At 46.2% G+C, this 15975-nt stretch overlaps 1 protein-coding gene across 1 annotated transcript in view; it reads right to left on the reverse strand.

Annotated features, from left to right (window-relative positions):
- LOC140476577 (1-phosphatidylinositol 4,5-bisphosphate phosphodiesterase beta-2-like) overlaps positions 1-15975 on the reverse strand; it is a 161788-nt gene that overhangs the window by 50624 nt on the left and 95189 nt on the right. The window contains exons 14-17 of the mRNA XM_072569387.1: positions 14192-14360; positions 6722-6816; positions 4702-4798; positions 3075-3159 (exon numbers count right to left, since the gene is read on the reverse strand). Of these exons, the coding sequence (XP_072425488.1) occupies positions 3075-3159; positions 4702-4798; positions 6722-6816; positions 14192-14360 (446 nt within the window). The remainder of the gene's footprint in view (positions 1-3074; positions 3160-4701; positions 4799-6721; positions 6817-14191; positions 14361-15975) is intronic.

Consider the following 15975-nt stretch of genomic DNA (forward strand, 5'->3'; position numbering starts at 1 on the left):
TTTCAAAGTCCTCATGGAAAAGGATAAGGATAGTGCAGGAGTTAAAAGTCTGAATTGGGGTAAGACAATTTCAACATCATTAGACAGGATCTGATAAACATGGACTGGGAGCAGCACCTTGTAGGTAAGTCTACATTTGGAAAGTGTGAGTCTTTTAAAAATAATGTAGTGAGAATTCAGGACCAGCAACAAGAAAGGCAAGGGCAGCAAGTCTGGGAGCCCTGGACATCAAGGGATATCAAGAGTTTGATAAAGTAAAAGAAGGATATTTTTGTGAAGTAAACAGCACCAAGACCCTTTAGGAGTACAGAGCATGTAGGGAGTTGCTTAAAAAAATAAATTCAGAGGACAAAAATGGGCCACAAACTATCTTGGGCAGATAGGGTTGAGGAAAACCCCAAGGCTTTTTATGAGTATATTAAGAGCAAGAGGATTACCAGGCAAGTGTGGGGCCTATTAGGGACCAAAGGAGCAACCTGTATGTGGAGCCAGAGGATGTGGGTGAGATCTTCAATGAATATTCTCATCCATACTCACAAAGGTGAAAGATTTAATAGCTGAAGATTTAATTTGGGATGGTGAGCCTCTAGATCATGTCAAGATTAATAAGGAGGGGTATTAGATGTTTAATGTGCATAAATATGTGTGACTCTCCAGGGCCTGTTGAGATGTATCCCAGGCTGCTATGGGAGGCAAGGGAGGAGATTGTTGGGGCCCGAGCAGAGATATTTAATACTTGGCTGGCCACAGGTGAAGTGCCAAGTGACTGGAGGATCACTGATGTGGTTCCTTTGTTCAAGAAGGGCAGCAGGGATTGGCCAAGTAACTACAGAGCAGTTAGTCTAATTCACTAGAAAGGAAGAAAAGGACAACCAACTCCCAACGTGATGGTACAGAGAACACCGAACGGAGAATTCACCACAAAGGTTTACAGGAAAGTCACACACACAGACCAAGTCCTAAACTATGAGAGCAACCACCCCAACACACACAAAAGAAGTTGCATCAAGACACTATTCAAAAGGGCCACAACACACTGCAGTACACCAGAACTGCAAAAAGAGGAAGAAGAACACGTATACAACGTATTCGCCAAAAACGGATACCCCTGCAATTTCATCAACAGATGCCTAAGGGAAAGACAACAGAATGAGGACATGCCCCAACCCAAAGGACTAGCCACACTACCATACATCAAAAACATTTCCGAACTGACAGCCAGACTACTGCGACCACTAGGACTCATAACAGCACACAAACCAACAGCCACTCTCAGACAACAACTCACCAGAACGAAGGACCCGATACCCAGCATGAGCAAAACCAATGTAGTGTACAAAATCCCATGCAAGGACTGCACAAAACACTATAGGACAAACAGGAAGACAGCTAACGATCCGCATCCATGAACACCAACTAGCCACAAAACGACATGACCAGTTATCCTTAGTAGCCACACACGCAGATGACAAGCAACATGAGTTCGACTGGGTCAACACTATTATTATTTGGACAAGCCAAACAGAGAACGGCCAGGGAATTCCTAGAGGCATGGCACTCATCCACAGATTCAATCAATAAGCACATCGACCTGGACCCATATACCAGCCACTGCAGTGGACAGCTGGAACTGACAACTGGAAGTGGCAGAGACAAACCACTATAAATGCCGGAGGAAACATCACAGAAGTGCTTCACAGGAGGCTCCCAAGCACTGAGGATGTCACCCAGACAGGGGATGAAACGTCTGCAACATAAATTCCCAGCTCGGCGAACAGAACCACAACAGTTAGTCTAATGTTAACGATAGGGAAATTATTGGAAAAAGTTCTGAGGGACAATCAACACTTGGAAAGGAAAGGATTGATCAGGGATAGGAAAGGTGACTTAATATATTTATAAGGGTGTTGTAGTTGATGTGGGCGGTAAGGTGGCACAGTGGTTAGCTCTACTGCCTCACAGTGCCAGAGACCCGGGTTCATTTCCTGCCTCAGGCAACTGACTGTGTGGAGTTTGCACATTCTCCCCGTGTCTGCATGGATTTCCTCCAGGTGGTCCGGTTTCCTCCTACAGTCCAAAAATATGCAGGTTAGGTGAATTGGCCACGCTAAATTGCCCATAGTGTTAGGTGAAGGGGTAAATGTAGGGGAATGGGTCTGGGTGGGTTGTTCTTCGGAGGGTCGGTGTGGACTTGTTGGGCCGAAGGGCCTGTTTCCACACTGTAATCTAATCTAATCTTTACATGGATTTCAGTAAGGCCTTTTGACAAGGTCCCACATGAAAGGCTGGTCTGAAAGGTAAGTCCATGGGATCCAAGCAACGTTGGCAAACTGGATCCAAAACTGGCCTACAATTGTGAGATTGGAAGCCTGTGACCAGTGATGTGCTAGGACACTTGCTGTTTATAATCTACATTCACATGAATGAGAGTGTATAATTAGTAAGTTTGCAGATGATGCAAAAATTGGTGGTGTCGTTGATAGTGATGAGGATGGTTTCAGTCTACAGTCTGATACTGATCAACTGGTAAATTAGGTGGAGCGATGGCAGATGGAATTCAATCCTGATAAGTGTGCGGTTATGCATTTTGGGAGTTCCAGTAAAAGAAGGATAAACCATCTATAACCCTTCAATTATATTCAAACTTGACTCACCCTTGTGTATCTGTTATTCAATCTATAAACTACCTCTAAATCCTCAATTATATTCCAGCCTATAACTCACTCCCTGTTAGTCTATATATAAACCACCTTACATCTCAATTAGATTCCACTTTGTAATTTGCTACTAGGAATCTATTATTCTACATATAAATCACACTGAATCCCTTGATTAGACTTCAGTCTGTAACTCACCACCCCTGATGCCATCAATTAGATTCAAGTCTGTAACACTCTCTGGGGAATTGACCATTCACTATACCTTGCCGTTCTGCGTGTCAGCTAATCAAGTGGCTTTCTCTTCCATGGGAGTTTATGCCAACCTGAACATAAGCTGCCCAGGTGTCAAAGTGCACCCTTCCAGCTTAGATTTCTTAATATGTGGCTAGTGCTGAACAACATGTGGAAGGATACTCAACAAAATCAACTGAGAATTTGACGAGCAGATCCAGAGCTTTGGTCTCAGTGAACGAAGAGATGATGTAGGATTTATTTATTTCTGTAAAATGAAGAGAGTAGGGTTAGCAAGTGTTTATACTGTACTCCTACCAGAATAGATTGAATAGAAATACAAAGTAGTTCTTTCTTTCAGCCTCATACCGAGTTACTGGAGGGGAGCTGAAGCCTATGATAACACCGGTTAGTGACCAGAGAATGAGACAGTGAAAGAGCACCTGAACATAGCACTTCAGGGTCTGTGCTACCATCTTTGCCATTGCAACACATATTGATATTGGATTGGAGTAATATTGTCAAGAATTCATGCACAGAGTGCACCGTCAGATACAGGTCCCACAGCCCAGCTGGTCTACACATCACACCATCCTCCTCCTGGCTAAGATTTCATATAGAAAGGGTGGTGAATCTGTGGGATTCACTACCCCAGAGTCCAGTGGACACCATGACACTGAATGAATTGAAGGAGGACATAGACAGATTTTCAATTAGTAATGGGTTGAAAGGTTCTCAGGAGCAGGCAGGAAAGTGGAGTTGAGGCCAAGATGAGATCAGAGGGGCTGAATGGCCCACTCCTACTCCTGGTTCTTACATCCATTCTTTTTCTAAACCTACCAGCAAATTTGCGAGAGTCACGTTCCCATGAAACAGCACATGCCGAGCGTGTTTTACATTGACAGTCAGTTTGATGGGTTCCAGCCAAAATGGTGTCTGGATGACTGTCGCTGCCTGCTATAAAGTGCAAGGGCCTGCAGTGTGCTGTCCCACCTTTAAACCTTGTTGTATCAGAGCACAGTTTCTGCTTTGTGTTAATGTTGTTTTGTTGGTTTTTCTCAAAAGAATGAACAAGTGACCAACAAAGAGCTTTGCATGGATAAGCAGATTTGCTAAAGAGGAAGTCAAGAACGGGGGCATTTTCCTTCCTTGACCATGGAGCCTCCCCTTCAATACATCCCAACATCTCACCTCTACCACTCCCTGCACCATTAAGTCCTATCTTCTCACCACTCTCTTGGTAAAAGGGTTTCTCCTGAATGTCCCCTTGAATTTATTACTGACCCCTTTCTATTTTGTGGTGCAAGTGGAAGCCTTATATCTACCTCTGCCCTTTCATTACTGAGGGCCTTGAGGCGCAATGGGGTAACTTTGGGAAAGAAAATCCAAGGCATGTAATCATACATCCTGCAGAGCCTCCTGACACAGGCCAGTGGCTGGCAGTGAGAATGGGAGAGAGTCCTGGTCACCTATATAGCGGGAAAACATTGGAGCATCTGCCCTTCACTATCGGTAACTCCAGGTGACAAATGCATGGAAAGATGCAGCTTGGAATCTCTGAGAGACTGATAACATTGACCACAGCCTTTCGTTAACTTAGTGACCCCTATCAGGAGGTGCCTCAGTCTTCCTGTTTCGAGAGACAAGGGCTTTCCATGGACTTCTAACCTCACAGTTCCAAAATCGGAAACCAGTTGGGAACCAGCTGTCCATACACAGTTCCTCACTTGGAACCAGTGCACTGGATCTCCTATCAGGGCAGAACTAACAAACTGAACTGCTTCATGCAGAGAGTACAGGGATAGCTTACTCTTAGCCACTTCAAAGGACTGGAACTTCACAGGCTGAATGTAATTGACCAGACTGGACATCTCTTCATACGCTGTCACTTCCTGCCCAGCAGTTCCCTGTTAGAAAAGAACACATGGACATCACTCAGTTACAGACACTCCAGTTGAAGCAGCAATAACCGTGAAGTTAGGACCATCAGCCCATGAGTACAAAAGGCAGCACAGTGATTATATTACCAGACATAGGAATCCTGAACTTAAGCCGTGAGTTACATGTTCAAATCCAACCTCTGGAAAATCCCTGGAATGTGATGTTCGTCATTAATAATCATGGTTTAATTACCATGTATAAACTAGTAAAAGCCTGTCTGGCAGAGGAACAGGAAATCCTTCGAGTCCTTTCCTGATTTCCAGGTTTGATTCCAGCCTTGGGTGACTGTCTGTGTGGAGTTTGCACAGTCTGTCCATGTGGGTTTCCTCCGGGTGCTCTGGTTTCCTCCCACAGTAAAAACATGTGCAGGTTAGGTGGATTGACTGCGCTAAATTGTCCACAGTATCCAGTGACATGTGGGTTAAGTGGATTAGCCATGGGAAATGCAGGGTTACATGGATAGAGTTGGAGGTGTGTCTGGGTGGGATGCACTTCAGAGGGTTGGTGTGGACTTGATGGGCTGAATGGCCTGCTTCCACAACGTAGGTATTCTATACTTTGATGATTTGGCCAAGAAATAGCTTTTCAAAAGTTCTCGCAAGTCATTCAGTACAAGGACAATTGGGGAGAGGAAATAAAAACTGCGAGTGAAGTTTAACCCCAGAAGTAATTTTAAAAAAAAAGCAAAACTAGGCACATCCTAACTCCATTCCCTGGACTGAATATTTGACTTGGAGCAATACTATGCAGGGGAGTCAAGGGAACAGGTCCTCCGACAGGGGAAATAAATGCATCACAGCAACACTTGCCCTCCCCATGCGACTGCCTCGACCTCACTCTACCATATCAATAAAATTCAACAAGTTCATTAAAGATGACTTGTCTTTAACAAATCTGCACTGGCTTTCCTTTAGTAAAGTATATATATCCTAGTAACCGTTGGTTCTGTCCTAGATGATCACCTCTCAATACTTGCCTATCACTAAGGTTAAATTGACTGGGGTTATTCTTACAAGCATGTGATATTTGCCATTCTCCCAGCTTCTGACATGGTCAAGGATTGGCTTGGAAGATTATGGCCAATTTTTTTTTTTCAATTTCTATCCGCGGGTGCATCCCATTCGATCCTGGTGACTTAAAATCCAGCCTTGCCTTGATCAATTTGTAACCCGTCACGAACTACTTTCATTATGATTTGGGTAGCATTGTTTATCTTGGTAAGGGCAGGTGCACTGCATTCTTTTCGACCCTTAGCCTTCCTCCTTATGTAGGTCCCCTGCATGGTTCCTGTTGTTTCATGGAGCATTGCAGAATGAATTTTACTCTGCATCAAGCTCCTCATATACCTGTCCCAGGAACGGTTGGCACAGACACGTGAGTCCAGTGATACTACTCCTCAACAGAAGACTGCCCCTCCCCCTCCCTGCAACACATCCCTATCGTCCCCTCCCCTAAATTCCTTGTTGGCCTCCCAAGAGGTATAACCCTGTTCCACCCTTCAGAAATAACAGAAAAGCAACAAATGTTTTCCAAATAACAATCATTGCAAGAAACAAAACATTGAGATGGTTTACAATTGAGAAATGATTCGGCGTTTTCAAAAGGCATTAGAGTTCAGAAATATGATGGAGTCACAGGCTCCAGATTCCAAAGACAAAGATGGCCCAATTGGGAGAGATGGAGTGAAGCCTTTGTAGATTTTTACATCAGTACAAATGCTATCATTAGTCATCCCTACGTCAAAACTCAGGAACTACCAATGGACAGCACTGTGAGAGAACACATGTCTGACAACCATGGACGGATAATAAGGAAGGTTCATCTCCAACCTTTCAACACAACTCAAACCTCAGATTGAAAAGGAAACTGGAGAGAAGCAAGCAACAGACCTCATCAGACTCTTGCTTCTTCAGATCCTCCGCCTCTTCCTGCTCCATGTTCTCAGGTTCATCTTCGATATCACAGTGCTCCTCTACAGGCTCACCTACAATCAGCAAAAGACCCACGCAAACGATCAGCACCAGGTCCAAACTCAGCCAGCAGCAGACAGATCGTAAAAATAACTGTGAGAACTCAGGACACAGTCAGGGGAATGGGGTATATCAGAGTGTTACAGTGAGGGGCATGGATTATATCAGTATTACAGTGAGGGGAGTGGGGTATATCAAAGTGTTACATTGAGGGGCAAGGGGTATATCACTGTTACAGTGAGGGGAGTGGGGTATATGTTACAATGAGTGGTATGGGGTATATCAGAGTTACCACTGAGGGGTGTGGGGTATATCAGTGTTACAGTGAGTGGAGTGGGGTATATCAGACTTACCACTGAGGGGTGTGGGGTATATTAGTGTTACAGTGAGTGGAGTGGGGTATATCAGACTTACCATTGAGGGGTGTGGGGTATATCAGTGTTACAGTGAGTGGAGTGGGGTATATCAGACTTACCACTGAGGGGTGTGGGGTATATCAGTGTTACAGTGAGTGGAGCGGGTATATCAGAGTTACCAATGAAGGGTGTGATGTATATCGGTGTTACAGTGAGGGGTGTGGAGTATATCAGAGTTACCACTGAGGGGTGTGGGGTATATCAGTGTTACAGTGAGTGGAGTGGGGTATATCAGTGTTACAGTGAGGGGTGTGGGGTATATCAGAGTTACAGTGAGGGGTGTGGGGTATATCAGTGTTACAGTGAGGGGTGTGGGGTATATCAGAGTTACCACTGAGGGGTGTGGAGTATATCAGAGTTACAGTGTGTGGAGTGGTGGATATCAGAGTTACCACTGAGGGGCATGGGGTACATCAGTGTTACAGTGAGGGGCATGGGGTATATCAGAGTTACAATGAGTGGAGTGGGGTATATCAGAGTTACCACTGAGGGGTGTGGGGTATATCAGTGTTACAGTGAGGGGTGTGGGGTATATTAGTGTGACAGTGAGGAGTGTGGGGTATATTAGTGTTACAGTGAGGGCATGGGGTATATCAGTAGTACAATGAGGGGAGTGGGGTATATCAGAGTTACCACTGAGGGGTGTGGGGTATATCAGTGGTACAGAGAGGGGAGTGGGGTATACGAGAGTTACCACAGAGGGGTGTGGGGTATATCAGTGTTACACTGAGGGGCATGGGATATATCAGTGTTACAGTGAGGGGAGTGGCGTATATCAGAGTTACCACTGAGGGGTGTGGGGTATATCAGAGTTACAGTGAGGGGAGTGGGGTATATCAATGTTATAATGAGGGGCATGGTGTATATCAGTGTTACAGTGAGGGGAGTGGGGTATATCAGAGTTACCACTGAGGGATGTGGGGTATATCAGTGTTACAGAGAGGGGAGTGGGGTATATCAGAGTTACCACTGAGGGGTCTGGGGTATATCAGTGTTACAGAGAGGGGAGTGGGGTATATCAGAGTTGCCACTGAGGGGTGTGGGGTATATCAGTGTTACAGTGAGGGGAATGGGGTATATCAGTGTTACAGTGAGGGGAGTGGGGTATATCAGAGTTACCACTGAGGGGTGTGGGGTATATCAGTGGTACAGAGAGGGGAGTGGGGTATACGAGAGTTACCACAGAGGGGTGTGGGGTATATCAGTGTTACACTGAGGGGCATGGGATATATCAGTGTTACAGTGAGGGGAGTGGCGTATATCAGAGTTACCACTGAGGGGTGTGGGGTATATCAGTGTTACAGTGAGGGGAGTGGGGTATATCAGAGATACCACTGAGGGGTGTGAGGTATATCGGTGTTACAGTGAGGAGTGTGGGGTATATCGGTGTTACAGTGAGGGGTGTGGGGTATATCAGTGTTACAGTGAGCGGAGTGGGGTATATCAGAGTTACCACTGAGGGGCATGGGGTATATCGGTGTTACAGTGAGCGGAGTGGGGTATATCAGTGTTACAGTGAGGGGCATGGGGTATATCAGTGTTACAGTGAGGGGTGTGGGGATATCAGTGTTACAGTGAGGGCATGGGGTATATCAGTGTTACAGTGAGGGGTGTGGGGTATATCAGAGTTACCACTGAGGGGTGTGGGGTATATCAGTGTTACAGTGAGGGGAGTGGGGTATATCAGAGGTACCACTGAGGGGTGTGGAGTATATCGGTGTTACAGTGAGGGGTGTGGGGTATATCAGTGTTACAGTGAGGGGAGTGGGGTATATCAGAGTTACCACTGAGGGGTGTGTGGTATATCAGTGTTACAGTGAGGGGTGTGGGGTATATCAGTGTTACACTGAGGGGCATGAGGTATATCAGTGTTACAGTGAGGGGAGTGGGGTATATCAGTGTTACCACTGAGGGGTGTGGGGTATATCAGTGTTACAGTAAGGGGAGTGGGGTTTATCAGAGTTACCACTGAGGGGTGTGGGGTATATCAGTGTTACACTGAGGGGCATGGGGTATATCAGTGTTACAGAGAGGGGAGTGGGGTATATCAGAGTTACCACTGAGGGGTGTGGGGTATATCAGTGTTACGGTGAGGTGCATGGGGTATATCAGAGTTACCACTGAGGGGTGTGGGGTATATCAGTGTTACAGTGAGGGTAGTGGGGTATATCAGTGTTAAAGTGAGGGGTGTGGGGTATATCAGTGTTACAGTGAGTGGTGTGGTGTATATCAGAGTTAGCACTGAGGGGTGTGGGGTATATCAGTGTTACAGTGAGGATAGTGGGGTATATCAGTGTTACAGTGAGGGGTGTGGGGTATATCAGTGTTACAGCGAGGGGCATGGGGTATATCAGTGTTACAGTGAGGGGTGAGGGATATATCAGTGTTACAGTGAGGGGCATGGGGTATATCAGTGTTACAGTGAGGAGTGTGGGATACATCAGTGTTACAGTGAGTGGAGTGGGGTATATCAGAGTTACCACTGAGGTGTGTGGGGTATATCAGTGTTATAGTGAGTGGAGTGAGGTATATCAGAGTTACCACTAAAGGGTGTGGGTTATATCAGTGTTACAGTGAGGACCATAGGGTATATCAGTGTTACAATGAGGGGCATGGGGTACATCAGAGTTACAGTGAGGGGCATGGGGTATATCAGTGTTACAGTGAGGGGAGTGGGGTATATCAGTGTTACAGTGAGGGGTGTGGGGTATATCAGTGTTACAGTGAGGGGCATGGGGTATATCAGTGTTACAGTGAGGGGTGTGGGGTATATCAGTGTTACAGTGAGGGGTGTGGGGTATATCAGTGTTACAGTGAGGGGCATGGGGTATATCAGTGTTACAATGAGGGGCATGGGGTATATCAGTGTTACAGTGAGGGGTGTGGGGTATATCAGTGTTACAGTGAGGGGCATGGGGTATATCAGTGTTACAGTGAGGGGCATGGGGTATATCAGTGTTACAGTGAGGGGTGTGGGATATATCAGTGTTACAGTGAGTGGAGTGGGGTATATCAGAGTTACCACTGAGGTGTGTGGGGTATATCAGTGTTACAGTGAGGGGAATGGGATATATCAGTGTTACAGTGAGGGGAGTGAGGTATATCAGAGTTACCACTGAGGGGTGTGGGGTATATCAGTGTTACAGTGAGTGGAGTGGGGTATATCAGAGTTACCACTGAGGGGTGTGGGGTATATCAGTGTTACAGTGAGGGGAATGGGATATATCAGTGTTACAGTGAGGGGAGTGGGGTATTTCAGTGTTACAGTGAGGGGTGTGGAGTATATTGGTGTCATAGTGAGGCATGTGAGATATATCAGTGTTACAGAGAGTATTGTGCGATATTATAAAGTGTTAGAGTGAGGGGTGTGGGGTGTATCAGAGTGTTAAAGTGAGGGGTGTGGGGTATATCAGAGTATTACAGTGAGGGGTGTGGAATATATTAGAATGTTCCAGTGAGGGATGTGGTGTATATCAGAGTGTTACAGTGAGGGATGTACAGTATATCAGTGTGAAGATTAGAGTGGTGCTGGAAAAGCACAGCAGGTCAGGCAGCATCCAAGGAGCAGGAAAATCGACATTTCGGGCAGGAGCCCTTCATCAGGAATGAGGCTGGAAGGCTAGGGGGTAGAGCGATAAATTGGAGAGTGTGGGGCTGGGGAGAAGGTAGTTGAGAGTGCAATAGGTGGATAGAGAAAGGGGTAAAGGTGATAGGTTGGAGAGGAGGGTGGAACGGATAGTTGGGAAGGAAGATTGGCAGGTGGGACAGGTCATAAGGGTGGTGCTGAGCTGGAAGTTTGGAACTAGGGTGAGATGGGGGAGGGGAAATGAGGAAACTGGTGAATCCACATTGATGCTGTAAGGTTGAAGGGACTCAGAGGTGGAAGATGAGATGCTCTTCCTCCAGGCGTCAGGTGGTGAGGGAGCAGCGGTGGAGGAGGTCCAGGACCTGCATGTTCTCGGCAGAGTGAGAGTGCGAGGGGGAGTTGAAATGTTCCACCACGGGACAGTGGGGTTGATTGGTGTGGGTGTCCCGGAGATATTCCCTGAAGCACTCTGCGAGAAGGCGTCCAGTCTCCCCAATGTAAAGGAGACTGCATCGGGAGCAACAAATGTCATTTATTGCATCTAATCTTGACTCTAATCTCCAGCATCTGCAGTCCTCACGTTCGCCCAGTATATCAGAGTGTTATAGTGAGAGGTGTGGGGTATATCAGAGTATTACAGTGAGGGGTGTGGGTATATGAGTGTTACCGTGTGGAGTGTGGGGTATATCAGAGTGTTGCAGTGAGATATGTGGGTATATGTGTATTACAGTGAGGAGACTGAGGTATATCAGAGTGTTACAGTGTGGAGTGTGAGGTATATCAGAGTGTTACAGTGAGGAGACTGAGGTATATCAGAGTGTTACAGTGAGGAGAGTGAGGTATATCAGTATTACAGTGAGGAGAGTGGGGTATATCAGTGTTACAGTGATTAGAGTGAGGTTTATTAGAGTATTACAGTGAGCAGAGTGAGGTATATCAGAGTGTTACAGTGAGGAGACTGAGTTATATCAGAGTGTTACATTGAGGAGAGTGAGGTATATCAGACTGTTACAGTGAGGAGAGTGAGGTATATCAGTATTACAGTGAGGAGAGTGAGGTATATCAGAGTGTTACAGTGAGGAGAGTGAGGTATATCAGAGTGTTACAGTGAGGAGAGTGGGGTATATCAGTGTTACAGTGATTAGAGTGAGATTTATTAGAGTATTACAGTGAGCAGAGTGAGCTATGTCAGAGTGTTACAGTGAGGAGAGTGGGGTATATCAGAGTGTCATAGTGAGGGGTGTGGGATATATTTGAATGTTACAGTGAGGCGTGTGAGATATATCAGCGTTACAGTGAGGGGTGTGGGATATATCAGAGTGTCGGAATGAAGGGTGAGGGATATAGCAGAGAGTTACACTGAGTCATGTAGAATGTATCAGAATGTTACAGTGAGGGGTGCATGGTATATCAGAGTGTTACAGAGAGGGGTGTGGGCTATATCAGAATGTTATGGTAAGGAGTGTGCGATATATTAAAATGTTATGGTTAGGGGGGTGTATATCAGAGTGTTACAGTGAAGGGTGTGGATATATTAGAATGTTACAGTGAGGGGTGTGGGATATATCAGAGTGTTACAGTGAAGGGTGTGGATATATTAGAATGTTACAGTGAGGGGTGTGGGATATATCAGAGTGTTACAGTGAAGGGTGTGGATATATTAGAATGTTACAGTGAGGGATGTGGGATATATTAGAATGGGATTGTGGGAGACATGGCAGTTTGGATCAGTAATTGGCTTGCTGAAAGAAAACAGAGGGTTGTAGTTGATGGAACGTGTTCATCTTGGTGTCCAGTTACTAGCGGCGTACCACAAGGGTTGGTGTTAGGTCCATTGCTGTTCATAATTTTTATAAATGACCTGGATGAGGGCTTAGAAGGGTGTGTTAGTAAATTTGCGGACGACACTAAGGTCGGTGGAGTTGTGAATAGTGACGAAGGATGTAGTAGGTTGTGGAGAGACATAGATAGGATGCAGAGCTGGGCTGAGAGGTAAATGGAGTTTAATGTGGACAAGTGTGAGGTGATTCACTTTGGTCGGATTAACCGGAATGCAAAGTACTGGGCTAATGGTAAGATTCTTGGGAGTGCAGATGAGCAGAGCGATCTCAGTGTCCATGTACACAGATCCTTGAAAGTTGCCACCCAGATTGACAGAGTTGTTAAGAAGGCATACAGTGTTTTGGCCTTTAATTATAGAGGGATTGAGTTCCGGAACCAGGAGGTTATGCTGCAGCTGTACAAAGCTCTGGTACGGCCACACTTGGAGTATTGTGTACAGTTCTGATCACCGCATTATAAGGAAGATGTGGAAGCTTTGGAAAGGGTGCAGAGGAGATTTACTAGGATGTTGCCTGGAATGGAAGGAATGTCTTACGAGGAAAAGCTGAGGGCCTTGAGGCTGTTCTCATTAGAGAGAAGAAGGTTGAGAGGTGACTTAATAGAGACATACAAGATAATCAGAGGGTTAGATAGGGTGGACAGGGAGAGCCTTTTTCCAAGTGTGGGAACGGCAAACACAAGGGGACGCAACTTTAAAGTGAGGGGAGATAGGTATAAGACAGATGTCAGAGGTAGTTTCTTTACTCAGAGAGTAGCAAGAGTATGGAATGCTTTGCCTGCAACGGTAGTAGATTCGCCAACTTTAAGTGCATTTAAGTCGTCATTGGACAGGTATATGGATGTACATGGAATAGTGTAGGTGGGGTGGGCTTCAGATTAGTATGACAGGGCAGCGCAACATCGAGGACCGAAGGGCCTGTATTGCGCTGTAATGTTCTATTTCTATGAGTGTGGGGTATATTAGTGTTACAGTAAAGGGTGTAGGGTATATCAGAATGTTACAGTGTGGGGTGTGTGGTATATCAGAGTTTTACAGTGAGGGGTGTTGTCTCTCTCAGAGTGTTACGGTGAGGTGTGTGTGTTATATAAGGTGTTACAGTGAGGGGTGTGGCATATATCAGAATGTTACAGTGAGGGGTGTGCAGTATATCACAGTGTTAAGTGAAGGGTATGGGGTATATCAGAGTATTACACTGAGGGGAATGGGGTAAATCAGCGTTACAGTGAGGCCTGTGGAGTATGTCATGTTACAGTGGAGGAGTATATCAGTTTTACAGTGAGGGGTGTGGGATAAATCAGTGTTACAGCGAGGTGTGTGGGATATATTAAAGTGTTACAGTGAGGGGTGTGCGGTATTTCAGTGTGTCATAGTGACAGGTGTGGGATATATTAGAGTGTTACAGTGAGGGGTGTGGGGTCTATCATAGTGTTACAGTGATGGGAGTGGGGTATGTCAGTGTGTCACAGTGAGATGTTCACGGTAAATTGCTGTTACAGGGTGATGTGTATATTTTCAGTTATTGCCCCATCAGCCACAGGAAGTACCTGTTTGAGGGATCTCTCCCTGCAGTGTTGTCTGATCAGCCTCTGAGACCATGCTCTTCCTCCTCTGCCCATCTTGGTTGTTGGCACTGCTCATCTTGTTCTTCTTGTTCTTGATGAGGATCTTACCCATCAGTTCATGTGGGCTGGGAAGGGGGACTCCGGGTCTCAGCTGTCACACAGTAGAGCAAACACATTGAGATCTATTGCAGACTGACACAGTCAACTGTTGACCGTCACTGAAATCTCAGCCAAATAACTCCTGGAGTTACACAAAGCCCAGCAGAAGATTTTAAAAATACCGCAATTGATCACCTGCATATGTTGAAAAACAAATATAGATAGAAATCTCACCTAATTTGTCTGCTTCTGCCTTGAAGATCTAAGAGTGGAGTTAGTCCTGGACTTCCCTGTGTAGGAGTGACCTCCCACAGTGGGGAATATCTGCCAAATTGCTGGGGTCCCAAACTCCGAGGCAGCAGTGGAATTCTAACTGATAGGCCCTGTGCATCTTTTTTCACAGAGAGCCTGATCTGACTGACCCAGATCTTGGCTGAGCCTTTCCTGAGCCTTTCCCAGCATAATAGGAAAGAACATTTGATGCCACCCCACCAGGCCCCAACCCCAACCCCCACCTCCACTCCCCACCCCCTCCACCCACTCTCACAACTCTTCCTGTTCCCCTACCCTCTCTCACACAGCTTCCTGACCTCCCACCATTCCCCCCCACTCTTCCTAGCCACCGTCTTCACCGCCCCACCCCACACTGTCAAACTTCAAATCTCAAAATGGGAACTTAAGTCTGAGTACGCTAAATCCCACATTGTTAAAATGAATATGCTGTGAAGTAAGCATTGATCATTTTGGTGAGATGGTGGGTGATGGAATCAGTTTGGTCAGTGACAATTAAGTCTTGTAACCATAGGGCTGCATGGTGGCTCAGTGATTAGCACTGCTGCCTCATAGCGCCAGGGACCCGGGTTTGATTCCAGCCTCGGGTGACTGTCTGTGTGGAGTTTGCACATTCTCCCGTGTCTGTGTGGGTTTCCTCCGGGTGCTCCGGCTTCCTCCCACAATCCAAAATGGTGGAGGTCAGGTAGATTGGCCATGCTAAATTACCCACTGTGTCCAGGGATGTGCAGGTTAGGTGGATTGGCCATGGGAAATGCAGGTTGCAGATAGGGGGTTGGGGTCTGCATGGGATGGTCTTCAGAGGGTCAGTGTGGACTCAATGGGCCCATTGGCCTACTTGTGGATGTGGGGATTCTATGTCAATCTTTCCCCTTATTCCCAGCTCCAAACCAGATGGTGTGGGAGGTTATTGAGATGGAATCAGGGCAAAAAGGATTGAATGATATGTGGATACCAGCCAATGTGAATAATTGAGGGGAGTGGGGAATGGCAAGTGTGTTATCGACCTCAGGGTTCAATGGTCTTTGAGCTGGGAGCTGCAGCAATGTGTTTAAATTTCTTGATGAATTATTGAGTCATTGACCTTAGATCTTCTGTAATAATTGCCACTTGGGATGGTTACTTTACCGTAACACCACCTAAAGCACCATATGGGCAGCACGGTGGCTCAGTGGTTAGCACTGCTGCCTCACATTGTCAGGGACCCAGGTTCAATTCCAGCCTTGGGCTGTGTGGAGTTTGAACATTCTCCCCGGGTCTGCATGGGTTTCCTCTGGATGCTCCGGTTTCCTCTCACAATCCAAAGATGTGCAGGGCGGGTGAATTGGTCATGCTAAATTGCCCATCCTGTTCAGGGATGTGTAGGTTATGTACAT

This window comes from Chiloscyllium punctatum, chromosome 4 (assembly GCF_047496795.1).
Source record: "Chiloscyllium punctatum isolate Juve2018m chromosome 4, sChiPun1.3, whole genome shotgun sequence".
NCBI lineage: Eukaryota > Metazoa > Chordata > Chondrichthyes > Orectolobiformes > Hemiscylliidae > Chiloscyllium > Chiloscyllium punctatum.